Source organism: Neurospora hispaniola (genome assembly GCF_033458365.1).
Source record: "Neurospora hispaniola strain FGSC 10403 chromosome Unknown B0T23scaffold_3, whole genome shotgun sequence".
Taxonomy (NCBI): domain Eukaryota; kingdom Fungi; phylum Ascomycota; class Sordariomycetes; order Sordariales; family Sordariaceae; genus Neurospora; species Neurospora hispaniola.
The window spans coordinates 1490479-1516695 of NW_026944408.1; the positions used below are offsets into that span (position 1 = coordinate 1490479).

General features: G+C 49.7%; 9 protein-coding genes across 9 annotated transcripts; 6 read left to right on the forward strand and 3 right to left on the reverse strand.

Moving 5' to 3' along the window:
- Positions 1-215: 215 nt before the first annotated feature.
- B0T23DRAFT_452466 (uncharacterized protein) lies at positions 216-1695 on the forward strand (the record flags this gene model as incomplete). The annotated part of the gene is made up of 3 exons (XM_062841146.1): positions 216-590; positions 696-1124; positions 1235-1695. 3 exons carry the CDS (start codon positions 216-218, stop codon positions 1307-1309), a joined length of 879 nt encoding a protein of 292 aa, XP_062693870.1. The 3' UTR covers positions 1310-1695.
- Positions 1696-3879: 2184 nt separating this feature from the next.
- On the forward strand, positions 3880-4849 carry B0T23DRAFT_394564 (uncharacterized protein; the record flags this gene model as incomplete). Its single annotated transcript, XM_062838134.1, has 2 exons — positions 3880-4674; positions 4775-4849. The coding sequence occupies 2 exons, from the start codon at positions 3880-3882 to the stop codon at positions 4847-4849; spliced, it is 870 nt and encodes a 289-aa protein (XP_062693871.1).
- Positions 4850-7640: 2791 nt separating this feature from the next.
- Positions 7641-8571, forward strand: B0T23DRAFT_411537 (uncharacterized protein; the record flags this gene model as incomplete). Its single annotated transcript, XM_062839447.1, has 2 exons — positions 7641-8357; positions 8460-8571. 2 exons carry the CDS (start codon positions 7641-7643, stop codon positions 8538-8540), a joined length of 798 nt encoding a protein of 265 aa, XP_062693872.1. The 3' UTR covers positions 8541-8571.
- An 832-nt stretch (positions 8572-9403) lies between these two features.
- Positions 9404-10680, forward strand: B0T23DRAFT_419167 (uncharacterized protein; the record flags this gene model as incomplete). The annotated part of the gene is made up of 2 exons (XM_062839695.1): positions 9404-10066; positions 10169-10680. 2 exons carry the CDS (start codon positions 9404-9406, stop codon positions 10211-10213), a joined length of 708 nt encoding a protein of 235 aa, XP_062693873.1. The 3' UTR covers positions 10214-10680.
- Positions 10681-11045: 365 nt separating this feature from the next.
- Positions 11046-12162, reverse strand: B0T23DRAFT_403391 (S-adenosyl-L-methionine-dependent methyltransferase; the record flags this gene model as incomplete). The annotated part of the gene is made up of 2 exons (XM_062838777.1): positions 11046-11279; positions 11359-12162. The coding sequence occupies 2 exons, from the start codon at positions 12160-12162 to the stop codon at positions 11046-11048; spliced, it is 1038 nt and encodes a 345-aa protein (XP_062693874.1).
- Positions 12163-14864: 2702 nt separating this feature from the next.
- B0T23DRAFT_394568 (uncharacterized protein) lies at positions 14865-16160 on the forward strand (the record flags this gene model as incomplete). Its single annotated transcript, XM_062838135.1, has 1 exon — positions 14865-16160. The coding sequence occupies one exon, from the start codon at positions 14865-14867 to the stop codon at positions 16158-16160; it is 1296 nt and encodes a 431-aa protein (XP_062693875.1).
- An 869-nt stretch (positions 16161-17029) lies between these two features.
- B0T23DRAFT_427459 (uncharacterized protein) lies at positions 17030-18135 on the forward strand (the record flags this gene model as incomplete). The annotated part of the gene is made up of 3 exons (XM_062840060.1): positions 17030-17081; positions 17142-17932; positions 18058-18135. The coding sequence occupies 3 exons, from the start codon at positions 17030-17032 to the stop codon at positions 18133-18135; spliced, it is 921 nt and encodes a 306-aa protein (XP_062693876.1).
- Positions 18136-18781: 646 nt separating this feature from the next.
- Positions 18782-21957, reverse strand: B0T23DRAFT_108572 (uncharacterized protein). The gene is made up of 5 exons (XM_062831822.1): positions 21490-21957; positions 21052-21282; positions 20629-20983; positions 20044-20572; positions 18782-19920 (listed from the first exon to the last, which is right to left on the reverse strand). The coding sequence occupies exons 1-5, from the start codon at positions 21718-21720 to the stop codon at positions 18939-18941; spliced, it is 2328 nt and encodes a 775-aa protein (XP_062693877.1). The 5' UTR covers positions 21721-21957; the 3' UTR covers positions 18782-18938.
- Positions 21958-22517: 560 nt separating this feature from the next.
- On the reverse strand, positions 22518-25887 carry B0T23DRAFT_108575 (DNA ligase). Its single transcript, XM_062831823.1, has 4 exons — positions 25779-25887; positions 25156-25481; positions 23206-25091; positions 22518-23143 (listed from the first exon to the last, which is right to left on the reverse strand). Exons 1-4 carry the CDS (start codon positions 25805-25807, stop codon positions 22607-22609), a joined length of 2778 nt encoding a protein of 925 aa, XP_062693878.1. The 5' UTR covers positions 25808-25887; the 3' UTR covers positions 22518-22606.
- Positions 25888-26217: the final 330 nt, after the last annotated feature.

Genomic DNA, 26217 nt, shown 5'->3' on the forward strand with positions numbered 1-26217 from the left:
AACCCCTCTCTCTACCTTGAATAAGTACCACCGACATCTTCCCACCTTCCAGACGACCTTTACCCTCAACGACCGCCAACCTCGACAACTTCTCTCCCAACATTCGGTAAATTAGGTACCTTCGACATTTTTCACATTCAGCAACTCGTTTCCTCGACGACCCTATATGCCTTTCAATAACTTCTCACATTTCCCTACATCTACCATCATCCAGCATGTGTCTCACAGACGAGCGCAAGTTCCCCTTCTTCTCCCTCCCAGCAGAGGTGAGATGTATGGTTTACCGCGCAATCCTGACCATGACCAGCACCATCACCAGATCCACCAAAGAGCATCTTAAAAATGACAAGCAACCCACGCAAGCCTCCCAGCAGCTCGAACAAATAACGATTTTCAACAACCTTGCCTTGTCCTGCAAACAAATCCGCAACGAGCTATTCTACGAGCACGTCGCCTACGTCCTTCCTCTCACGCAGGTCCATCTAGGCAGCGCCTACCGCACCCCCACACCTTCAGCCCTAGCTTTAACCAACCATAAAATACTCCAACAGCTACAGTTCTCGGCTTTCCTCACGCAGCACATCTACCACGTGAGCCTACACTGGGGCGGATGTACCTGCTCCCGGGACGGATCTCGTTTTTAACTCTAAATCGATTTCAGGGCCTGCCTCCATTGGCTGACGACGCTACCACAGCTTAAGACCCTGGAGATCGTTTTCACTGATCCTTTCTATCTCCCTATTCAGCAACTCACGAGCGCGACCGCGAGCGGGTCAGTGCTGCCGGGTTCAGGTCCGGGTGTGGCCGAGGAGGAGGCCGAGGAGGGGGTCGAGGAGTGGAGTGACAGTGATAATAACAGTGACGAGGGTTACTATGAATTCGCGCACTTCTTTTGCAGTTTCTGCTGGGAAGATCTAATGACGCTGCCGCCGACTTTGAAGAAGGTGATCTTCCGGGTGTGGTGCCGTAAGGATCCGGATGATGAAATTCATCCTGCTGCCGTTTATGAGACCTGGGAAGTCACACAGTGGTATCATAGGAGGAGAGTCGAAGAGGAGCAGTATGAGAGGACTGGGATTTGGGAGAGAATGGAAGAGGAGTATAAGGATGGCGATGAGAGCAAGGTATGTTTCCTCCCTGTCACCATCCTAAACCCTTTAATGGGTTATGCCATTATTATTTTCCACGCTCGAGGTTGGATGAGAACTGACATTCCGATGCGTCATTATTTCAGGAAATGCAGGAGTATAAGATTGAGTACCATGTTGGTGCTATCGACGTTGAGTGGCCTTTTTCAGAAAGGATCTGAAGCACTACGTCTTCGGCAGTAGAGGGAGAGGGGGTTTCTTACTGCTGCTTTATTTCCTTTGATTTCGAGTCCTTTTCGTAAACCTACTTCAACTTCAAAATTCTTCTCACCTGAATTTGGTTTCCTGTCACGTTATGCCTCTGAAAAGGATATATATGACCGAATCAATTCCGCATCAGTTTCACAAAGTCCGGCCGTACCCCTATCGACAAGGACACGGGCACTATATAGCATGTTTGGGCTGAAGTCAGGAAGAAATTGCTTCATCGATGAGCATAGACTCTCAAGCCTCTACCGAATATCTGAATGCTTTGGCAAGGCGACTGGTATGTTGGATACCTACCTACTCAAAAAGGGCACAAGCAATACACTCGGTCTTTGGGAATGCCTCCTTTTCTCTTCCTTCTTTAAACATCGAGTAGCACATGTCTTCTCTACAAGGAGGTACCTTCAACAACATTCATCTTCGTCAATCTTTACCTACCTTCAACACCAACCCCATCTCCACTCAAGACATGTGCTTCACAGAGCCCAAATCCAAGTTCCCTATGCTCTCTTTCCCGGCAGAAATCCGAATCATAATATACCGGTCAATCTGGACTCTACCCGTTAACCGCGGCCTCACCACCGGCCTCGAGTGCCTCGCCCTGACTTGCCGTAAAATCCGTGACGAAGTACTCCACGAGTACATCACCCACATCCTCCCATTCACCCAGATTCACCTGGGCAGCAAACACAGGATTCTCCAGGGGCTCCGGACGTCTTCCCTCCTTACCCAACACGTCAAACACGTCAGACTCCTCTGGGGCAGCTGCGTCTGCGCCAGGGATGGGGATGCGGTTCAACGTGGCAATCACCCTGGGGGCCTTCGTTGGCTATTGAAGCTGCAGCAGCTGACGAGTTTGGAGTTGGTGTTTACCGACGCTCGGTACAATGCTATGCAAAGATTTACCAGGAGCGGTTTAGCACTGCCGGTCCCAGCCGACGAGGACTCGGATGAGGAGGAAAATGAGGATGATGACGAATTTTTGAATTGGTTTTGCCTTGATTGCTGGGAACTACACATGGGCTTGCCGCACACTTTGGAAAAGCTACCTAGTTTTCAAGGTGTGGTGTGGCGCCGATGAGAACGGCGAGGCTGCCGGGCCTGTTATCAGAGAGACATGGGAGGCAACGAAGTGGTTTCGGAGGATGAAGGTTCTAGAGGAAATATATCAAAGGAGACTGCATTTGAATGTTGAAGATGGAGTGGAGGATGCGGTGGTGGTTGAGGAGGACGTGGATGATGTGGATGAGAACCAGGTATCTCTCCCCTATTTTCTTCTTACACACTCAAAATTGGATCAGAACTAACAAGTCGATGGGCCGTCATTTCAGGAACCGTCAACGTACCACATCGAGCACCACGTCGGCGATGTTGATGTTGAGTGGCCTCTGTCTGATAGAATCTGAAGTATCACAGGCCCTTCAATAAGGGTTTCAATCTGGTTTTGCATCGGCACCGAGAAGTTCGCCCGCATCTCACAGGTACTGGCGAGGTTATGGCATCATCCAGGAGGTCTTCGTCCATCTCTTGGAAAGTGGCTTCGTCGACGGGCTTGAACCAACGCGAGTGTGTACCCAGAATTCAGGAACTCCTAGACAAAGGATATCCCAAACGCACAGCTCATCCTTCAAGATTACTTTAATGGAGGTAAGCATATTTCACCCCGCAAAGCTTCTTGTGTTCATAAATGATGAAGAAGAAGAAAAAGAAAAAAAAAAAAAAAAAAAAAAAAAAAAAAAAAAAAAAAAAAGACTACCAGAGGGTGGGGGGGCCACCGACGATAAATGACGACAACTAAATAAGTATGCCATGTAATCCATTGAAACTCTTTGCGTGCGTATGGAGACCCTCTACTTCGTTCGCCATTCTCTCTTTTAATCACAAACTGTTAGAACGGAGAGGTTGCGCCAGAGTGTCTAGTCTAGGTTGCCGGTTTCCTAGCATCTTGGACCGGCCTCCAGTACGAACGTTATGTCGGTTGTGGTTGACGGAATTCTCTCTTACGAATCCAGGGTGGAAGATGGCCTTCACCTGGCCTTGAACCTGGAGACATGGAACCTTGACTACCGGACCTCTCCTCCCTTTCCTCAACCTTAACCAAGGTGGCGCCACTCGTTGCTCTTCACCTATTCACTGGACTTTCCATTCACTGTATGCGGCACGTCCTCCACTCCCTTCCCTTAGGTATTTAATGCTGCCCTGGCTGCCCTGGCATCAAATTTTTCCTTCTTCCTGACACCACTTCAAAGTCAAACCGAATATTTCTGATCGACGTTTGACCTCCACAGATTTTCCAGTCTCCTTGACAGGCTTGTAACGTCTTTCCAAAAGTATCAACGAACACTACGATCAACGACCACTATATACCACCTCTTTATTTTTATTGATCCTTGCGATCCATTCTCATCGCTTCTGCTCGCCATACCTTGAGCTCCCACAAGTCGCCAAGTACCTTCCGGTAAGCTCAGCAGGGGATTACCTACATTTTCGAGCAGCTAACCCTCTCTCAAAGGGAACATCCAACATGTGCCTCCCAAATAGCCAATCCACTTTCCTCCGTCTACCAGCCGAGATCCGCTTCATGATCTACCGGCCGATCTGGACTCTCGAGGCTGACCTCGACAACAACACCGACAGCGACTCTGACAGCAGTTCGGACTCGCATCTCGACGACAACAATAATGACCTAGTTGCACTCCATCAAGCCCACCAGCACCTGGAGATGATCACCGCCATCCAAAACCTAGCAATCACCTGCCAACAGATCCGCGAGGAGCTCATCACCGAGTACTTCACTCGCGTCCTGCCCAAGACCCAAATCCACCTGGGCAGTGTCTATCCTCCCCGTCACTCTCTCTACCGCGGCCGTGGCCCGGCTTGTCCTCCTCCCAGGTTCTCGGCTCTAGCCCATACCAACCACAAATCTTTCGAGGTACTCCAGTCCTCGTCGCTTTTCATCGAGCATATTCAGCACGTCAGCATCCACTGGGGTGGCTGTTTGTGCACTGAGGGCTCGATGTATCAATGCCCAATTCGGCCTTGCGGTCTGGAATGGCTGACAGAGTTGGAAGATCTCCGGACAGTGGAGGTGGTCTTTACAGATGAACCGTCATCTTGCAAGAACTGCCTGGCAAAGCTCCTGATGTTGCCAAGGACGCTGGAGAAGATCTTGTTTCGGGTGCTTATTAGTGACGTCGTTGCTGAAGCGTATGAGGCGCGGCTGACGGAGTGGTTTTGGGGGCAGAGGCCCAAGTTTTTAACGTACATGGCGGCGATGGAGGAGGAAGAAGAGGAGGAGGAGGTTATTCCTGAAAGGAAGGTACGTTTGTTCCTCACCCACCCTTTATTGCGGGTTTTCTCCGTCTTCTTCACGCTCCAAACCTTTGGGACTGCTCAGCTAATGCGTCGATGTCACTTAGGAATCGGGTTTATACAAGATTGAGCACCACATTGGTGCTGTTGTAGTCGACTGGCCTTTATCGGACACGGTATGATCTCTACAGGAATATATCTAGATGGTTTTCTGGGGTGAGAAGAGGAAGAATTGACGAGAGAGGGCGAGTCCCTTGTGGTACAAAAGCATGGACGCTATTTTCAGTCCATGGAAAAATTATGTGCTGGTTACACATCTCAGCATCATGAAGACATGTTTGACAGAAGCTTCATGTAGCGATATAGTGGCAAAGTCGAGTGATTTGTTTGTGTACCTGTCCGTCCTGAAATTGGATTCATGAGACGGAAATTGTGAACGTGGTTGAAAGTTGGTGATACTCAATCTGATGGTAGGATTAGAAACCAACAATTATTCACTTGGGCATATCGAGTACAATGAAGCTGAAGGTCCTAAGAGAGAAGGAGGGGGAGGGGGCAACTCGGCTGCTGTACACATCCACATGCATGGGTGCCATTTGAGTCCATGGACAGGTTACCGTACCTTTTGCACACTCCATGCACCAACCTAACTAAGGTACCTAGAGGTAGGCTCCCGCTTGAAGACACTGAATACGTAGTGGTGAGGATTTTCCTGTTCAGGAAAGTACGATGGATGACAAAAGGAAGGTGGAGAAGAAGAGAAGGTGGTTGGACATCTGAACATCCTGTTCTTCCGCGTCAGGCCGTTGCCTGCCACATTCGAGGGCGTGGCACCAGTCACCACCTGACAACAACACGAATGTCGTCTGATCCAGCTCCCAAACGTCGAAACTGGCAGACATATTTACTTCTATGGCCCGTTGGAAAACCTTGTTTTACCCCGCGCACTTCTCCTGTGGTCCCTCTTCTACAACACGAAGATTGCCCCGTCAGTTTACTCTCAACACTCTCGAGGCACTCTTTCCTGCGCGGCACTCCGTTATCGCAAACCCTCTCCTCGCCTGGCTCAAGATAACCGCAATCACCGCCTCAAGGACCCAGAACCTGGAAGGTGCAATGGGGCGCATGGATTATGGTGCAGTCTGTAGTACTATTTAACTGGTGGTCATTGTGAGAAACCGTTAGTTAGCCTGATCAACCAACCCACTCTCTCTGATCCTCTCTATCAACCGTGAGCACCAACGAGCATTGGTTGCAAACCCACCAAAGCAAAAGGGGGGTCGATCCATCCGAGGCTTTTGATATAGTCCATCTACGCAGCTCGGAGTTATCAAGCTCAGTCTGGAAGCACCAGTATCTTGTCAGATACGTCGCCGACGCCCTCATTCGATACTGCCACAACACATCAGAGCCACGGTATACCCAAAGTTTATCCATCGCGTATTCCCAGTAGCTAACCCTTTCGCAGCTATTCAATATGGCATCAAAGCCAAGACCTCCTATCCTCTCTACCCCGCTCGAGATCCGGTACATGATATACCGTTGCGCTTGGACAATCCCGATCGACCCCCGAAAGCATTTCGAGCTCGAGCCAAATTTCGTTAGCTGCTTGAACGGAATTTACTTCAAGCGCCAGTTTGGACAACTTCACGCTCTGGTTTCGATCTGTCGACAGATGAGGCAGGAAGTTCTTTCGGAATACTTCGACAGGACCCAGGTATATGTTCGATGGCATGATATTCAATTCGGATTCGGGAGGTTCAGCAACACGCCTTATCCGCTGTTTGACGTCGTAGCCTGCATCCAATCCTCCCGCCTTTTGACGCATTACACCCACCATGTCAGTCTTCTATGGGAGCCGTGCCTTTGCTCGAGGGACTCTGAGGGAAGACGAACCAACAATTATCAGCACTGGGACTGGCTGTTGAAATTGGAGCAGCTCAAAACCCTCGAGCTTGTTCTCTTTGAGGGTTGGATACGCGTAATGGCGTGTATCAGGTCGGATTCCCCCAGGTCAAATCCAGGTGGAAGCGCACAAGCTCTCTTCTGTTCTGTCTGCCTTTCCAAGCTCATGACACTACGGAATTTGGAGAAGGTCGTCTTCAAAGTGGACTTTTACAATTTCACCCCCACCGCGGCAGAGAAACAGAAATTGGAGAGATCGAGATGGTTTGCAAGAATAAAGAAACAAGTCTCGGATATGATCTTGAAGGCTCCGAGCCAGGTACGTGCATTTCCATCATTCTTCCTTCCTACCTTACCCTTTTGGTAAATCGTAGGTGAAGTAGACACTGGCTGACCAAACTTTGATGTGTCGATATATTCAGGAAGAGGCACAACCCACCTACTTGATTGAGCAGCACCTTGGTGCCGTCGACACCGAGTGGCCTCGGTCTTTCAAGATCTGACGTTACCTTTGGTCGTCTTCTTCCTTTCTCTGTTTTTCTTTCCATATACATTTAATTCTGTTCTCTTTTCTTCATTTTTATTTCTTATTTTTGCGGGATGCTGTCAACGGGCTAGTCGTCTGTTGTTGTGCCTTTTTAGCTGGCAACATACTAGTGTATGTACTATACAGGGGCGTATTTCTGGCCTTATAGGCCTTGTATGATCTTGGAAAATGACATGGAGGAAAAAAGTATTCCCGATTCAGTCGAGGTTTATTAGGTTACGTTGACAGGATGACCATAGACAATAGTATGCGCTTGAAGCACAAGTTGTTTCGACAAAGACCCTTTTTCACCTTGACCTTTTGTTGGCAACTCGAAAGTACATTCCATCTCCCTCACCTTTTTCTCAATCGGTTTTTTTTTCGTTACTAAATTTCTCTCATTTATTGTTCTGGACCTTGGTCAGATTCGAAGGACGCTACCATTGCCATAACCAACGCCGGTATGTTCAGCGTGTGTCCCGCATGTGTTCCAGTCAACTAATCCTTCAGCTGCACCAGTCTCCAAGCTACCTCTATTCATGATGGCCCCGCAACCGACAAAACCTCTCATTCTTGCTATTCCGCTGGAGGTTCGACACGAGATATACCGCTATACGTGGACGGTAACTATCGATGTCAAGAAACACTTAGTGAAGCCTTACGCGCACTGTGACCTGTACTTTTTGTCGAAACCCTACCGGGAACTCCAGGTCAAGCAACTTCATACCATCATTTCTATCTGTGGACAGATGAGAGACGAGGTCCTCTCAGAATACTTCTACCGAACGCAGGTTCATTTCCGGCACCTTTCCACCTGCGGGAGGACCCTTCTTCATCAATCTTACGCAAACCACTACATACGGTCCTCTCTTCTCTTTGCGTCCTATACCCAGCACGTCAGCCTTACTTGGGAACCACGCCGTCATCCGCCACCTGAATTTCTTCGTGAATTTTACGAGACTATTGAATGGATGTTGCAGCTGAAACAGCTCAAGACTGTTGAACTTGTGATTATTGATTCACAATTGCGCACTTTCGAAGATTTCCTGGACCAGTTGACGGCCGCCCTAAACGATTTTTCCGCATTCCATATCGTGTTTCAGCTCGGAACAAATCTGCGCAACCTAGAGAAGATTGTTCTCAAGCTCTATTTCAACAGACGCTGGGTGGAACTGGATGCGGATTTCTTGATAAGAGCACCTCGGCTTCGGTATTTCAACGACGTTCTTTCAAGGTCGTTGCGGGAGGACCTCAAACAAGTAAGTTGTACTCCCTTCAGGGCGGTTTACACTCGCTTTTTTCTTCCAATTCTCGAATCAAATGCTGACTGATAACCTGGTGATGCATTTGGTACCATTTAGCCAGAGCGACAGCGGACTTGTGTATTTGACCAGCACTTGGGTGCAGTCAATCTTGGTTGGCCTCTGCCGAATAGGCTCTGACACGATTGGAATTCGATTTCATATATTCAACACCGGGAACCTGTTTTTCAAATGGAGTAGGGTTTCGTTGAAGATCGAAACATGTCGATTAGACATGAAAAGGCCCAAAGCAGTTAACGCGTGGACTCGAGCTAACAAACAAACACATCAGTGTCGGACTGTAATCATCAGCCACCCAGCAGGCCCGCAGGTTATGTTGATACCGAAGACTGTGCCTATAATAGTCATGATGCTTGAGTTCATGTCTTGATCCAACAGGCCCAGTATTTTTTTTTCACTGGCGTCCGACCACGTCAACACGGAATCTCTGAAGGTGACGGGATGCTGATGGCACTTCGGATGAGTCGTTTGATGTCGGACAGGTTTGGGTGAAACTGGCAACCCCCATCACTCTCATTCTTTTTACTTTCCACTAAACCAGATCAAGTCCCACTGAGGCACTCCCTCCTGCAAACAGAGATTGACTCCTTGTGGAGTGGTGAAACACTTTACACTGCATGCCCTGCCCTTTTTCATCTCGACTTTGTGTCGGCAGTCCGTGCCTGCCACTTCGGTTCGTTCACCTCACCTCACCGGTATTTCTGTCTGGTATATTTGGGTGGGCCATGTTCCCAGTTACTTTTCTTCCTCTTCCTCTTCTATCAGAACAAAAGCCCAGACTGATCGTGGCATTTCTTTCCCTCCACGTCCCTCACGTTCCCTTCACCTCTTGGTTCTCAGTCATTTCGTTTCCTGATTGTCGATCCGTTGCAGAGGCAGCTGCAGAAATCTACCACCAAGGTCCAGTAAAGGTAGGTTTGACGTTTGTCCATGTCCAGAGTGTATGTCAAGCAGCTGACCCTCTCAAAACTGCAGCATTCAACATGGCCTCAAAGGCAAAATCCCCCATCCTCGCTGCTCCGCTTGAGATTCGACTCGAAATATACCGCCACACGTGGAGGATCCCATTCAGCGACGCCGAAAGACTTTATGAGCAGGCTGTCAGACGACCGAGTGGCCAGGCTCGTCTATATCACGAGATTTACTACTTTATGCTCCAAGTCGAACAACTTCATGCGCTGGTGTCTATCTGTTGGCAGATCCGCGACGAGGTCCTTTTGGAATACTTTCATCAAACTCAAGTTAGCGTTTCCAACTGGCGGGAGCATAACTCCATGCTTAAAGAGGTACTACCTCTACCTTACGATGTGCAACATATCCAGTCCTCTCTTCTATTCGTGTCCTATACTCAGCACGTCAGTCTTTTTTGGATTGCAGGTGAACCTGATCTCATGACCAGAACCCTGGACTGGCTATTGCAGCTGAAGCAACTCAAGACTCTCGAGCTGATTATCAATCGGCCTTCGCATAATATGAAGTCAGCTCCCAACGAGATTCTTGACTCCAGTCTCTTTGGGAGACTTACAACCTTGCGCAACCTGGAGAAGATCGTTGTCAGGATCAATGGTGGTCTTTGGAAGGAAACGCCCGAGGTCCAGAGGATTGAAGACATCCTCTCGAAATCGGTGCGGGAGGACCTCAGACAGGTATGTTGTACTCCTGTGAGGAGGGTTCCTCGATTTGTCTCTCACTCTCTTGAAGATACATGAATGCTTACTGATAATCTCATGTTTCGATACATTATTCAGCCAGAGGCACAGCCGACCTACGTATTCGAGGAGCTCATCGGCTGAGGCCCTTTTTGACGCGATCTCTCTGCCGTGTAGAATTTGACGCAACCCTCAAGGCGCTTCATTTCCTTCGGCTTTTCTTGCGAATCAAAGTTGAATTTGCGACGACAAAGGTTTCTCGACAAGATGGTATAGTGGACTGAAGGGGGCAGGCTTTCTAAGTCGCACGTTTTCAGGCACTCAACCTTCATTATATCCCGATATTCATTTCAATGATGTCCTTTTCGTTCCTACAGTCCCCTATGGCGATCCGAGCGTTTGTCGGTGCATACACATGCAGGTCGTCCCCTTCTGGTCGCTGAGAAAGACCAGACAGTCGTACGACGAATTTGAGTTGATCCGTTAGACGCATATTCAATTTTTTCTTCTTGTTGAATGAGTCAGTTGGTTGGGTTTCCTCGTCGTGCGCTCGCTACCTTTGAGGTAGTTATCAAGTGATGAATTTCTCTCGTTCCTAAGGGAGGTTGTTGTTGTTGGGGTTTACCTTCAAGAGAGCCGAGGCTAAGGGTTGGGGCTCAGCGTACAATGTACCTAGGCGAACTGATTGGTCGATAAGGAGCCATGGCTGGTGGGCGACGAGCACGCGGCATTGACAGTTTCCTAGCATCATCGATATTCCTCTTCTTTGCGTCTTGGGGATGGCCATTCTAGACGCCAGCTGAGTGCTCTCGCCGGGCTCTCATATTGATATTCCAAGAACAAACACATCTATTCAACCGAGATCCCCTCCCAGACGCCTTCTCTTGATGTCCACCTCATCTCTGATCGTAGCTATTCGTTACACCCTATTCGTTCCCATCTTGGCCCTCCTCCCCGCTGCCTTCAGTTGCTGATCCTACTGTGGCTTCTGGCCATAAACCACCTTCAAGGTGTAGTATCCATGCACGTTCCTCCTCCTGAGCTGCTGACGCAGATAAGCAGCATACACGATAATCTCCTGTTGCGACCAGCCCAAAATGGTACCGAACATAAATTGTATGATACCCTCAACGTCGGTTGTCATGGTCGCATAGGCATAAAGGCCAATCTCCTTCATCCTTTGGTCTGAAGGCCAGGGCGAAATGGGCATCTTAAACTTCAGTTAGCTTCTCACCTGGCAATGGCCCCTACTTTTCACCCTCCAAGGAGGAGAGACAGGAGTAACCTACCTTGAACTTCTTGACCGTTATATTCTCAAAGCCTGCCTCCATCATGGCATCCTCCATTGTGGTAAAATCGGCGGTCCTGGACATGCGGTTGACCCGGTTACCAGCTGCCTCGAACAGTTTGCCATACTGATCCAACGGACTATTCTCCTCGACAGATCCGTCGTCAGACGAAACCATGACTGAAGTATCAACGTGCTCGAACCAGCCCCCGGGCTTGCAGCACCGGAACGCTTGACTATAAATGTGGGTAAGGCTGCCGAAAGCGCCATTGAGTAACTGCATATGGATGTAATCGAAATGATCATCCCTGAAAGTCCATTCCCTGGTGGCATCTTCGATCTCGAAGAGGAGATTAGGGGGCACCCAACTCGGCTGCACAGGAGAGATGTCGGTGCCGATTACGGTGCAGTTGGTATACTTGTCAGCGAAATCGATGGCCCACAATCCCGAACCCGTGCCAATATCGACGGCGTTCTCAATATTTTGGCTGAGAGGCGCTTGATGCAGCTTTCCTTCCAGCATCATGTCGATGGCATGGTAGAAAATGTCCAAGGCCTCGAGATGCTTCGGGTCATTGGGGGCCCAGTATTCTTCATCCATGGCGGCATGGCTGTGATAGGTTCGGCCATTGATATTGCGGTAATTGAGAATACTGGACGAAATGGAAGCGGTCGAGCTCTCGATCTCGTCACCAAGGGTTGAGTCTGCATCATCAGTGTCGTCTGCAGGCAGTCCTTGCTGAGTCCAATGAGCTCCGAGGAGAGCACCACCAGATGGTGCATCATCCACGGGGGGGTTGCTCATGATGGAAAGGGAAGCGTTTCTCGGGGACACAAGGAACATTGATACCACAAAAAGTTGAGAGAAAGGTATGTCAGGAAAAGTGCCGACATGTGAAGCAACGTCGCTGCGGCGTGGTATCCTTTTTCATGATTCGCGGATCCCCAGCTCCCATCACAGGGGCTTCGAGACCCTAAGCCGACATAGGAAGTGGTCACACACCGACGTGTCCAATCTTCTTCAACCGGGCCGCCCACGGGCGACTCGTCAGGTCGAGACTCTTGCATAGTGAGATCGACTACATATCGGCCGTCTGACTAGGAATAGTTGCGGACCAACCAGTCGGGATCATCGACTCACACTAACTAGGAAACCCTTTGGTCCGCAACTGATCCGATGTAGATCTGACGAGTAATGTAGCTACACTACAGCGGCCCCAAGTGCGGGCGGGATACATAGGTAGTCTCACAAATCGGAAAAAGTTGGGTTGGAAACTTGGGGTCCCCCTCGCACAGCTGCAACCGAAGGGTACCTCTCTGTACACTAGGTAATCACTCGAACTCCAATACGATCAAGACCCCTTGGATTTCCAAATCCAGGGACATACGAGACCACAGTGCAAATGAGAGCAACCAGAATCTCTAAAAGTCAAAAGTTGAAGAGTCGATACGAGGGTCAACAACCAGAGAGAGAGAGAGAGTGTGTGTGTGTGCGAGTCAGGGAATAAGCCTACCAGGGCTGCCAAGCAACCAGCAGCGTAGAGGTCGCAATGCAACTGGATAATGATCTCCGAATTCCCCTGTCTTCTCCGAACTTGTTTAGACTAGTACAAGCTTGGCATGACCCGCGCGCTTGACTCCACACGGCTTAATCTCCGGGACTTGGGGTAAGGATGGTTAGTGGTGTAACTGTGCAAATGGATCCCTCCATGAGTCCATTCAGGTACCTCCATTATTTCGTATGCCCTAAACTAGGTATCGAGACTCCACGGAACTAGGCTTCCTGCGAGGGTACAACAACTCCGGGCAGCAAAACACCGTTCGGATTTAACTTGTTCACAAACGGGCACTCCCGTAATATTGGATTATAGTGTACCGTACACGAGATAACGATCATATCCGACCAGTCACAATACCCAGCAAACTCAACATCTCTATCACATACCTACTTGGCGACTCTCCGCTCCCCCTGCTACATCAGGCCCTCGTAGCAACGACTTCGGTCGCTACGGATTGTTTTAGGACTTTGGCCGTTTCCCCCCCCTCGCCCACACAGACTCGGATTCCATTCCTCGAAGAATGACTGGCCCGGCTTTTCTGAACAACATGGACCTCACGGCGATAACTCGCTGTTCCGACTGTCTCTAATCATTGACGTGGAAGCATGGCTGGCTGCTTAGTTGATCTGCCACCCTGGACTTCCCGCCGGATTTTTGCTCTGAGGTTTGTATACGAGGATAACAGTGACCCTACAGGTACGGTCTCGTCCTCGATAATACCGACTCTTTGAGACAACGAGGCGGTATCGACGCAATAAGGCATGTGCTCCCCCAAACAAAAAACTATCACCGAGGTCATAGGCAGGCAGGCACCCTCCGCTTCTATAGGTAGGCCTTTTCTGCACTTCCTCCGACATTACATCCTTGCGAGAACAATACTACACGACGATACGCCAAGATAACTCTCACGACTACCTTTTTCTGGACAAGTACGGCATTCCCTGCGACGCCTTCTTCTCGGCACAAGAACCGAGCGGATTGTCCAGATAATCTAAGGGGGAACGACAGATCTGGTTGTGCTAGCTGAGGCTGCGGAGGTTTCGGACCTGCACGCTCTGATCAGAGAAGGAACTTATGTCGAGAGGTTGAGGGACGCAACGGGAATCAAATGCGTTTCGTTCGGGAGTAAACCGATTCGGCATGTTCGTGGCGAGCGTGGATCACATCATTTGATTGATCGATGGAGTGGCCTACAGGAAGTCGTCCCAGACTGTACATTGGTTATGTCGGATGACGATGGAAGCTGCGTTGGACGACGGTCCGGCTTGGAGAGAGGCCATTTTGAAGTAGGAAGCAGGAGGTATACAAGTTGTGAGGGGGGAGGGAAAAGGGGTTGCTTGGTGTGATGTGATATGCGTGGCCAAAAGGTCGGAGGTCCAGGAAGGAGTAAATTCGGCCCAAGCGGACAGATGTCTTTCCCGTTTTACAACCTCACCTATAACGTCAACTATCTAAAGAGATGCACGACTACTGCCAGATAATGGAGTCTGTTGCATTACTTCCGAAGCAAAAAACGCAAAGAGCTGTAAGGACAACCTCCTGCATCACCAAAAAGACAAGCTTCGCCGCACCAAAAGGCGACATAATCGATGCGGCACTTGAGAGAAATTGCAGAAACCGACGCCGGCAAACAGTACCAGTCGGACCGGAATTATAAATAGATGCAACGGACTTCCACACTCCTTCGGTGTGTGAGAATTGCATTTATCGATCATGGAGCATGATCCCGCCTGGCCAACCGACGGATAATACAGCAGGAGGAGATTTCTGGTATTTATTCCTTCCCCTTGCCGTATCTTTTCTTCTCTTTTTGTTCTCCTTCACACCCCCACAGTCAAGCACATTTCACTCTCGTTCTGGATACCACTTATCCACGTCTACTACTCACTCGGAAGTCGACTTGACCACCTCGCCAACGATCAGCCCATCGGCAGTCGAATTTCCAACAATGAAACTTGGCACTTTCATCACCCATGTGCTGGCAGCCGCTGCCACGCTAGGCGTATACGCTATACCGACTCAACGACGTCCTGTTTCGGAAACTGGCGGAGGGTTGAAGGTTGCAAACCTGTCAAATGGTCTGCCGGAAGATGTACAGACCCTACGGCGGAGGTACGAGTCTCCGGAAGCAGTAAGACCAGATTGGCCCGACTGTCCCGAGTTCAACAAGGGGAGCTTCGACATCAAGTATCCCAAACTGTATCCAACCAGTGCCGCCTGGGACGGCAACCAATGCGTGCTATTCATTGGTTCACAGGCGGCGCCCGAGGTAATTGTCTACGACCCCTACAACGGCCATGTCGTCCGCGTTGTCGAAATCCCAGACATTGCCCACAACACAGATTACTACATCTCAAGCGTCCACTGGGACTTTTACACGGGCCTCTGGACCTTTCTCGCCACCAGCCGCCGCGCGGAGGAGTCGGGCAACAACCATGTCATCAAGTACGACGTATACAAGAACGCATTTATCTGGAAGGTCAACCTGAAAGCCTTAACCAGCAAGGTCGGCGGCTGTTACGGCCTCGAGACTGACTTCGAAGGCAACACCTACGTCGCCTGCACCGACGGTAACACCATCATCCGCATTTTATTCGATGGCCAGTTCCCCAAGACTTGGTGGCCAGAACACATAGACCCCATAGATCGGGCCATCCGCGGCCTAGCCGCCATCCCTGACTCCAGCCGGCTCCTCACCCACAACGGGGAGGGCCTCATCGGCGCTTTGGACATGACCATGGAGTTCGGCCAGCGGCTGCCTGATTGGCTGGCCAACACAAACATGATGATCCCTGACGTTCAGGGCATCACGCTTCCGCCAAAGTACAAGAGCCACGTTTGCCTGTTGACCTCCCCCACACAGGGCGTCCAGGTCGTCGAGGCCATGGGATGGCTGTGGCAGACGGAAGACTACTTGAACCACCGTCATGCGGTTCAGCACACCTTTACCGTGATTCCTCCGCCGCCTGCCATCGCGGCCGAGAATGGATATCCGTCCGACACGGTGCAGGTCGGGTCTAACAGTATTTTCACACTTTTTGAGTACAAGGACGGGCACAAGAATGGGGACGAGAGTGTCTGGCATTTTGAAGATATTACGCAGGCGATTGAGCAAAATCTGGCCCTGCTGCATGGCCCTAATGGGTTTACGGGCTGGAACGATCCGATGATTTGGCCGGATGCTGATGAGATTCGTTTGAAGACGGACCTGCCGGAGGGATGGCATTTGAATCGCGGCACATAGTAATAAACGTGCTGAGATCATTGAACGAACCGCTCAGTCGACTCCAGGCGACGAGCGATGTATCGGAGTTGGACAGATATGGACAGGGTTGTTTGGAAGAGTTTTCTGCATGTCTTAATATTTGGAAACATATGAGAAGTAATTTGATGCTGCTTTCACACCTCAACGGTGGGACAAGTTGGTGTTCCACGATAGTTAAGAAATCCAGATTTCCTACAAACACTTTCCAATTTTATCATCTCGTATACAACGATGGTTCATGGGCATGTTTGTTATTTGGTAATCAATCTCCAGATATTACCTCTAGGTGGGCTTGCTTTCCACAGAAATCATAATCCCAAACTACACAGCTGATATTCCGCACGTTTCTGCCAACCACACAGAGGAGGATGAAACACCTGTAGGCACTGCACTGCAAGTTATAAAGGCCTTGGAGCCCTTTCTCGTGGTCGGATCTCTAGGTCCCGTATTTCTATATATATATTGACCTGTTTATTCTATATACTACGATTTTTTTGGATATGACACTCCAGATTTACAGGTTGCACGGGGCAACTTTCGATATGGCCTGAGGACCCTGGAGTTCTGGGGCTCTTGAGGTTACTTATTTACATTCACTCTTATTTTCTATTTACCACTTTAGACATTACAACTATATTACCTATTCACCGGATCGCCTTTTAAATACCTATTTAATTCCAACCTTTTACAATATATCCCTATTTTATTATTTTTAAAAACTTTTACCATTACTAATCGCCGTCTTCTAATCTCCCTCTAGACACTCATCAAAGCAGATTACAACTGTCGAGCTTACCTTTCTCCAACCAAAGACCACTCTCACTTTTCTCGTTTCGACTTCCTTCAAGATGGTCGAGACGAGAAGAGCCAAAGCTACAAGGCTCGTCCTGGACTTGACAGGTACGTTTACTCCTCTATTACGCCTTGAATAATGGTCTAACGAGTACTTCTCACCAATAGAAGCTCAATCGAAACATGCGGCCTTCATCCGCCTCCCTGTTGAAGTCAGGCTGATGATCTACAAGCACCTGTGGACGCCGACCGTCATGCCATGGGAGTACGACGTCGTTGCTCAGCGTACGGGCCAACCCGTCAACGACCACATGAAGCAAATCCACGCGTTGGCGTCCGTCTGTCGTCACATGCGTTACGAGGTTATAGCCGAATACTTTTTCCGAGCCCAAGCGCACGTCACCTACGCCGTCGGCGGCGGCGGCGGCGGCGGCTCTTACTGCGGTAGAAGCGATATGCGAGTGCTTGCCTCCATGTGGCACCTCAAAAGCTCCAGCCTTTTCACAGAAAATCTCCAACACGTACGCCTGAACTGGCTTCCCATCAATGACTGGTACGGCTGGGCTACCTGGGATAGCATGGTGGACAAAACCAGCGTGCGAACGGAACTTTCCTGGTTTGCCATGGCCGCCTTAGGGTACGGCGGCGGCAGCGGGCAGCAAAAAAAGAGAGTCTTGCGACAGATGAATACCCTGAAGTGGCTGGCGAGCTTGAGAAGCTTACGGACTTTGGAGATCCTGTTCATCGATGTCCTGAATAAGGATAATGAGTTCGTATCCTTCTACAACCCTGAGGCATGGCGGAGATTGCTGAAACTGCCCAAGCTGGAGTGGGTCGCCTTACGGCTCTTCTCCGGCCGCCACGAAGAATGGAGGAACTCGCCGGAAATGTCTTCAGATCGTGAGAGAGTAATGGATCTGATGGATAGCCTCGTGAAAGGTCCTTCTTCAATGCTAAAGGTGCGTTCTTATATGGTGTTCAGATCTGTCTGGAAAGCTCGCTCCAGACGTTGGTTCCCAACACATTCGTTGCTTGCTTTGATATTTATTAATACAATTAGGCTAACGATATTTACTTCGCGCAGAAGGAACGTACGGTCCATAAGATCGACGTTCGTGTTGGTGCGGTCACAGCCGAGCTTCCCCTTTTTCCGGCAGTTTAAGGTTCATCATTTGGTTGCTTACATACGGCTTTACTTTTGGCGGAATTTATCCTCGTTTATGGACGTAGTGCTAGTCAGCTCCTTCCTTCTCTATTAAGGTAGGTTTCTAAATCGGCTGTCTCTCGTCACTTTTTTTTTCGCCCGTCTCCATGTCCTCTGGGAAGTGTAAAAACCGAAAGAACCCTTTGTATATATCCTAGGCCAGAGTATATTACTTCAAGGTTAGATCAAAGCACCTTTTGGTCCTCACTTTCCGAACCCAATATAATGTTCCTGAGCGCCTAATACAACTATGTAAATAATATAACAATCTTCTTAGGTGAAAATTGTTATGGCGGCCTTCAGTGTAGGCAAGTCTTACCCGTGACGCGAGCATCTACTCGGCGCCGGAGTAGTGGCGCACTTTCCTTTCCATATCTCTGTACATTCAGCCAAGACAAGGGCGGGTCTCTCTATCACATACTTGGCTTCCTCTTGTCATCTTCCTCCGAATTGTTCCTTCCTTTTTCCTTTCTTTCGCAGGGACAGTGTATGCACGAAACCGAAGAGTTGTCACATCTTCCCAAAGGCAGCCCATCAACCCCATGTTAACTGAGCGAGGGTAAAGTAGGTCTTGTTCTAGCCAAGACTGCATTGCACAGCACTGGTCATATATCGTCTGCATATATTTGAGAAGTACTAGACGCTAAAAACAGACAAATTATAACACGACGTGGTTGAGTCTTTATAAAAAAAGACCATCTTCAAAACTTCGCCCTCGACCTTCCCTCAGAATATCCTCTCTTGCTTGCTAAGTCCGGCCTTTATCCAATGTGAGGAACATACCGAGACCACTGAGGCAACTGATATGCCGAGTCCGGTAAGTGCGCGAGGTTGATGAACGAGATGACGACCAAGTACATGCGTGCCAGGACGTAAAGCACCATGAATAAAATTGTGAATATGTCGAGCAGGGCTTTGAAAAGGTAAATGAGAAATGTTATCAAACCGATCAGTAAAAATCCAGGGGAATGGACCAGCCACACTGCCATATGGCAGAGTATCCTGACAAGTTTGTTGTTCTCATAAGAGGGTTGTTGCAAAAAAAATGCAAGTAGCCCATGACTGACTTTACACCCACTGCACCAATGATAAATGTCGTAGTAGTAGTTCATGCTTTCCAAAACAGAGAGAATATCGAAGACTGTACCAATTGGTTTCTGCCAGAAGGGCGGGAACTTGGTCCAACTAAACACGCAAGCGACCAAGATACCTGTGGCGGCTATGGTGATGCTCGAGATTCTCCAGAGGATTCGTTCGACGCTGGTGGTGAACGGCGCGTTCCAAGCGACGCAATGGAGCCCGCCGTAGATAAGAGCCACGAACCCGAATCCGATGAAGAGTTCGAAATAGTTCTCGTAGTCTTGAAACCGGGGCAGATTGCGAACCCGGTCAGTGAACGTGTCTTTTAATCCGTCAATGTACATGTGTTGTGCCAAGATCGTACGATGAGACTGAGCGTATTTCAGGGCTAATTGCCATCTGATAATGTCAGAATACTGAATAACGATGCGAGTCATCTCATTTGTAGACGTAGAATATGGCGAAGAATCTGGGGAACGGAATGCGCTGAAAGGTCCCTTTTTGGTCGAATCCCGTATGCTTTGTCCGGTTAGTTTCACACCATCCCAGACACCTTCTCCTCCGCTACCCGACCCAAGGGTGAAAACATGCTCCTCTTGAGGACGTGATCTGACCATTCCAAGAAGAGCAGAAGATTGTTTGACGGTTAAATAGAGTCTAGGACTACAAAGCAGACTTTGGTCAGTCACTGTTTGACAGAATAATGGATTGGCTGGGTATACCATCAGGGAACTGTGGCAGAGTATTTTTGATGGGTACAGAGTAAATAACTGGAACGAAACTCACACATTCGCATTAATCCCACCATGGAATATCATGGCAAAAAAAGGTCCAAGCCTGATTCCGTCGTCATAGCCATAGCCATGGTTGTCGATTGTAATTAGTCCTGCCCCGTAGACTTCATATCGCTTTCGCCTTTTAGGGATTTTGTTCCATATTTTGAGTTTATACCGCGTTTCTCTCAAGGGCTGCCTTGACAAGTCGACATAATAACCAGACCCATCTTTCGTGCTACAGTGCACAGGAAAAGCGAACATCTCACCATCGAAGTGGAGATGATCCGATTCCGCGGCCTTCTTGTCCAGCCTGCTCCTAGAACACATGGTTGCGATGAGCTTGGCCTTTTCCAGCTCTTCCCACTTCATGCTGGGGCGGATCAAGACCGTTTCAGGCTCGACGATATCGAGGGGTTTATCCCACCATAACGCATAGATAAACAATGTGCAAATTGCATGACCGAGTGTGTTGAGCTCGAGCAGACTGATTGCTAGGCCTTGCGCAAATCGTGTGAGACACTGGACGCAAAACCAGGATGCTAGCAATTGGATATTCGTTAGCTTTGAGAAACAAGAATGGAAAAGGGCTACGAACCTTGGATGCAGACAAGTGTTTTCGCGAAGGCGCTTCCTTTGCTTTTGTCTTTTATCCTATTCTCAGACAGCTCAGGAATCAACTTTTCGTGGCCATGTTCCTTCAAGAATTGTAACCCTTTCGGGGTCAATGTGAGCTGCGTGCGCTGTCGTTGACTCTTGTTAATGATGAGTCGTTTGCGTTCCCATTGAATTTTAGTAACATTTTGGGCTGGGAGGAAGTTTGCGATTCTGTCTGCAACATCGACTTCAGGATCATTATCCCCAATCTCTATCGCAATGCCTCCCATGGCCGCCAGGAATCCATGTACCATGGTCCACTTTTCAATAGTGTGAACTGTGGTTGAAGGAGGATCCTATTGTCAGGTTGAAAGTCAGCATATACAAAATCCTCAAAGTGTCGTGTCATTGACCTGAAGATTACCTCCTCGTCCTTTCCACGGCGTCGTGATAAACAGGGTAGCCAGCACGTCATAATGTCCGTGATACCCTTTCTGCGGGGTGGCGAGTCATCATGGCAGAGTGAATCGCTTTCGCAAAACGAGTCCCTGCCAAAAAGCAAGTCCAAACCATAAGACGAGTCACTGTCGTGCTTATTCATTATGTTGACAAGTGACCTAGCCTGCACATATTGTTGATAGGCCGTATAGGCAATCTGTCCTCCAATTAGCTATTCTGGGCATGTGAATATGATACCATTGATGCTAAGGGTATTTGCCTGGGTAGGTACAGTATCGGACCTTCACTCAACCACGCAAGAGGCGTACCTGGCCAGCCGGTATTGCTTTGTTGTCACGTCCTTGGTATAGCATTCGCGATACATGTACATAACGAAGAAAGAAAACAATGAACGAAAACTTACAATTTCAGGACTCAACAAACTAAGCATCAACCACCCAATCTTGCGCAACAGCTGCTTCCAACCGGGTTCATTGTGCTCGGGCACATTCAAGTGTATCGCCGTCCAAACACACAAGCCGAGAGTGACCAGACACACGGACAGAATACTGAAAGTTCCTCGCGTGCCCGGCTCTGGAACCCAGTTCGGATCGGAAGAGTTGGTGAAGCTGTGGCCAAAGATTTCGTTGCCCATGGCGCGGCAAAACTAGAATGTTCGGTGATGATAATGATTTAAAAATAACGGAGGCAAAAGGACGTTGATTTCCAAAAGTCGGGTTGGGGCGAAGAAGTGTGAGACGAGGATTTCCCATGAGGAAGCTACAGGGCGCCAGATAGGTAGCCTCTGAGGGAAGCAGCAGGCTGTATGGACTGCTCGCTACCCTGATATATAGGGCCCATCAACGGGGCCTCGAGCTCCCTCAAGCAGTTAGATCAATCAACAAGACATTCATCATCCATCGGGTGCTACGCTGATCCACGCATCAAAGTGTGTCGGGGAGAAATTCTGCCATCAGCAACCAACACTTTGGGAGGCAAGTGGAAGGTAACCTAACCATCATGGCACCTTCCCCCTCTTTTTTTTTTTCCCATCCTCGGCCAGATCAGAATGGAAAAAAACTCACTTAAACTTGCCTGCTGTTTCGATAGGTCAAGCGTTAGCCAATGATCACTTGCACAGGGCAGGCACTCCAGTCGACTGGATAAGGGCGTGGGCACGTAGAGGTAGGTACATACCTGCCCAACTCTGGAACTCAGCCGCAAAAGTAATAGGCGATTGGTGTTTCTTGTTTTGTTTTCTTGGTGGCAGTTGCGTCCACGTGTACACAGCCTGCACTATCAGACAGTGAGTGTGGATCAGCAAAGCATATCCGACAAGGCTGCGTGAAAATTCCGAGCCCATTGGTCCCCCTCACGAACAGATAACGAACGGCAATGCACCTTCGACAATAAAAGATATGGCCAGAATATGAACACGACATTCCACACTCCACGGCATCATAGCCACCATGAAGTCCATTCGCCCAACCCTAGTCCAGTCCAGTCCAGTCCAGTCCAGTCCAGCCCAGCCCATTTCCCAACTAATACTCAAAATTATCATCAACAGCCGGTCCCTTATTCTTCCCCACGCTCTCCTGCTTCCTATACATCTCAGCCACCATCCTACTCGTCGTCGCCTCATCCGGCTTCTTATCGTCTCTGACCTTAATAAACCTCGGGAACCTGAGAGAAATGCCCTTCTCGCCACTCGGGTCCACTCCTTCCTTCATGCCCGCCTTATACCTCGGGCTAAGCGTCAGATCGGCCGTCTTGACCTCCCATACGTACTTCGGTTCGAACCAGACGTCAGGCTGGTGTTGCCCACCCGAGGAGTGCGCGTAAAAGGGCTTGGGCCGGTCGATGATGATGGGCGATAAAGAAGAGTGGAGTTCCTGTAGAACTTCATCGGAGAAGCCCGTGCCGATGTTGCAGACCGTTTCGTAGGTGTCGGTGCTAGGGTTGTAGCAGGCTAAAAGGAAGGCGCCAAAGACGGAGGTGCGCTTGCCTTTGCCGTGGTAGGCGCCAAGAACGACAAGGTCGAGCGAGTCGCCTATGCCGGCTAGGTAATCCTTTTTGATCTGTTTTTGACGCGTCAGTCATCGTTCCATATAGTCTTCAGAGAATAAGGGAGAAAACAAACCTTCAACCAGTTCCGACTCCTTTTAGACGGCTCGTACCCACTCTCCGCGCCATCCAACATCTTGACCATCAACCCTTCACAACCCGCCTTCACGGACTCATCCAGAAAAGTCTGAATCTCATCCAGCTCCTGCCCATCCATGCTGGTCGCAAACGCAAACTCGCCCTCCACAGGCTTGAACGCCTCCCTTAACAACTCCCTCCGTTCCCTCAGGCTTTTCTCCACCACCGCCTGGCCGTTCAGATACAACAAGTCAAACGCAAACACGCACACTTTGACTTTGACATCCTCCAGCTTGACATCCTTCTTCTTCCGCGTCATCAGCTGCTGGAACGGCAACACCTTCTTATCGACTGTGTCCCACGCCACGGACTCGCAATCCAGCACAAAACTCTTGGTGCCTTCCTTGACCCAGGTCGGCAGCTTCGCGAGCACATCCGGGTACTTCTGTGACAAATCCTCCGAGTTGCGTGAAAAAATAGCCGCAACACCTTTACCAGTGTCCTTGCTAGCGACCTGGCTGAGGTCGCCTTCGCTCTTGGGCGCGTCCTTGGCCACGTAATGGATCTGCGCTCTCTCGCCGTCGTACTTGTACTCGCACGTGAACGTCTGGCCCTCGAAGCGATCGAGCACCTCCGTGATGGCCTTGGTCGGGTTAGCCAGCATGGGCTTGAGCGGCACACCCGGGCGAAGCTTGCAGTGCTCGCGAAGGTTCATGATGCCGTGCTGGAGCATGGCGGGGATGATGACGTCGTAGCTGGGCAGCTCGCTGTAGACGGTCTTGAGGATCGACTCGGCTTTGCTGAAGTCGGATTCGCTGGGGATTTTCCCCTTTTGCGCGAACTCATGTGCAATCATGGCTTGCGCCAGGGAGACAATGACGGACTTCTCTGCTAGTCCCAACCGCAACTTACCCTCTAGGAACCGGACGATGAACTTGGCCTCGCTCGGCCCGCCCTTCTCCTTTGTGATGTCCACCTTGCCAGTTGAATTCGCATCTGCAGCCGACAAAAGCTTCTTGATACCATCCACCTTCTTCTGCTGAGCGCCCGTGCCCGTCATCGTCGTAGCGATATCCATCAAACCCTTATGCACACCGCGAATGGTCAACGGTTTGGGCTTGAACATGGTCGGTTGCTTCGATCTCGACTTGACGGCCACCAGCCCCAAATCACCAATCTCCTTCTGGTCGTTCTTGACAACAGCGATGCTACGGCCTGTAGTTTCGCCGATAGCCTTCATGATGAGCGACTCGCCAATGCCCAGCTCGATACCTGCATAATCCGGCGCAAGCTTGTTGATCATGAGCAGAACGGTAGGCAGCAGGTCGTCGGGCGTAAGACGGAGGACTTGGCGCAGGAAAAGAGAGCAGTACTCCATGATGAGTAGTCTCTTCCGCGTCTGTTCAATAAGCGAAAATGTCGTGCAGAGGGCGGCATAAGGAACAGGCTCGCCGGCCTTCCAGTCTGGGTAGGGGTCCTTGACCTTGGTTGCGAGTGTGGTCTGGATGACCTTGCGGGCCTCTTTGGCAACTGCTTCGGTCTTTTCGTCCTCGTCTTCCTCTTCCTCTTCGGCTTCGATTTCGGATGCGGATGCTGAGGATGCCTCCTCGTCGTTTGGCTTCTCTACCCGCGCGGGAGAGGAACTCTTCTTTTTTAGTGCGGGCTTGGGTGAGGCTGCTTTTTTGCTCTTCTCCTCCTTCACCGGCGCAGAAGACGCGGGAACATCCTCCATGACTTCGTCATCGTCGTCTTCAACCACCTTGCGGCTTCTCCTCGACCGCTTGCTGGCAGGCGCAATAACATCGTCTGAGTCCTCGTCGGTCTTGGCCTTTTTCGACTTGGGGCTTTTGGTCGTTGGTGATCGTGACCTTTTCTTCTTGTTGCCTGCTTTGTGTCCCAATCGTTAATTACCATGTTACCAACATCACCTTCCAAGGACGTAACTCACCTGTCTCCTCCTTCACCTCCTCCACGACCTCCATCACATCCTCGTCCTCCTCTGCCTTGCTTTTCTCCTTAGTTGTCTCCTTAGCAACTTCCTTCCCCTTAGCCGGCCTTCCCCTCCCCCTCCCCGTCTTGGCAGGACTCTTATCCTTGATCTTCATCTCCTCCACCTTCTTCTCTACCTCTTCGTGTCCCCCATCTCCGCTGCCAATCTCGTCCTTTTTGGGTTCTTCCTTCGTCTTTGAGGATGTCAACGTCGCTTTCGTGCCAAAAGACAATTTTGTCTGCTGTTTCCCACCCGCCGGGGCGTCTGCCTTGCCGAAGAACTTTCTGCAATGGGTTTTGTCATCTCGTTAGCATCTTCTTCTTCCAGTACTTCAGTAGGGGAAGGGAAAGGAATAGACTAGACTCCAAAAAATGGTGGTAGTAATGTGTGTAAGCGGAAATCGAACAATGTCTCTCCAGAATTGGGTCCCAAAATCGTCTTTCAAAGATTGTTTTCGAGATTTGTCTCCAAAAAACGAAAATGGTTTCCAAAAACGTTTTGCCATTAGTCGATCCGTTACACTCTCAACTAACCCCAACGTAGTCTGCCTCCCTCCCCTCGGGTTTTTGTCCTTGACGTACCCCAACGTTTGCTGCTGCTTGGGAGGCATTTTTGTGCCGGTATTTCTGGGATTGTTCGTCGTGATGTTGTTGTTATGTATAGCGTAACTAGCGTAATTTCTTCGTCCTCCTCCTAGTCGTGTAAGCCCAGCAAGTCCAATTGCCAAGTTCGCTCCGCCCTGTGAGGTTGTCGAGGTCGAGTTGTTGAGACTTAGTCGACCAAGTGATGATCCGAGGAGGGCAACAAGTTGAGAGGGGAATTGATTCGTCTTCTTTGTCTTGGCAATTCTTGTCGAAAAAACACTGGTGATGATGGTTCTCGTTGTCGTCCAAGTTGTTTTCGTCGCCAACCCAATCGCAGCAAGATTCGTCGGAATCGAAGTCGGTAGTACCGCAGAAGCTGCTCCCTTGCTTCTAACAAGCAGTGGGAGAAATTGTCTGGGCGCCAGGATGGTCGAAC

Excerpts from the sequence above, each read along its gene's own strand:
- B0T23DRAFT_108572 (XM_062831822.1), bottom strand. The coding sequence starts at position 21,720 with ATGGGCAACGAAATCTTTGGCCACAGCTTCACCAACTCTTCCGATCCG. Across the intron at positions 21,283-21,489 it reads GTTTGTTGAGTCCTGAAATT|ATTGCCTATACGGCCTATCA; the intron begins GTAAGTTTTCGT and ends ATTGGAGGACAG. Across the intron at positions 20,573-20,628 it reads AACACTTGTCTGCATCCAAG|CATCCTGGTTTTGCGTCCAG; the intron begins GTTCGTAGCCCT and ends TCCAATTGCTAG.
- B0T23DRAFT_108575 (XM_062831823.1), bottom strand. The coding sequence starts at position 25,807 with ATGCCTCCCAAGCAGCAGCAAACGTTGGG. Across the intron at positions 25,092-25,155 it reads GGAGGTGAAGGAGGAGACAG|GCAACAAGAAGAAAAGGTCA; the intron begins GTGAGTTACGTC and ends GACACAAAGCAG. Across the intron at positions 23,144-23,205 it reads GGAGTCGGAACTGGTTGAAG|ATCAAAAAGGATTACCTAGC; the intron begins GTTTGTTTTCTC and ends CGTCAAAAACAG.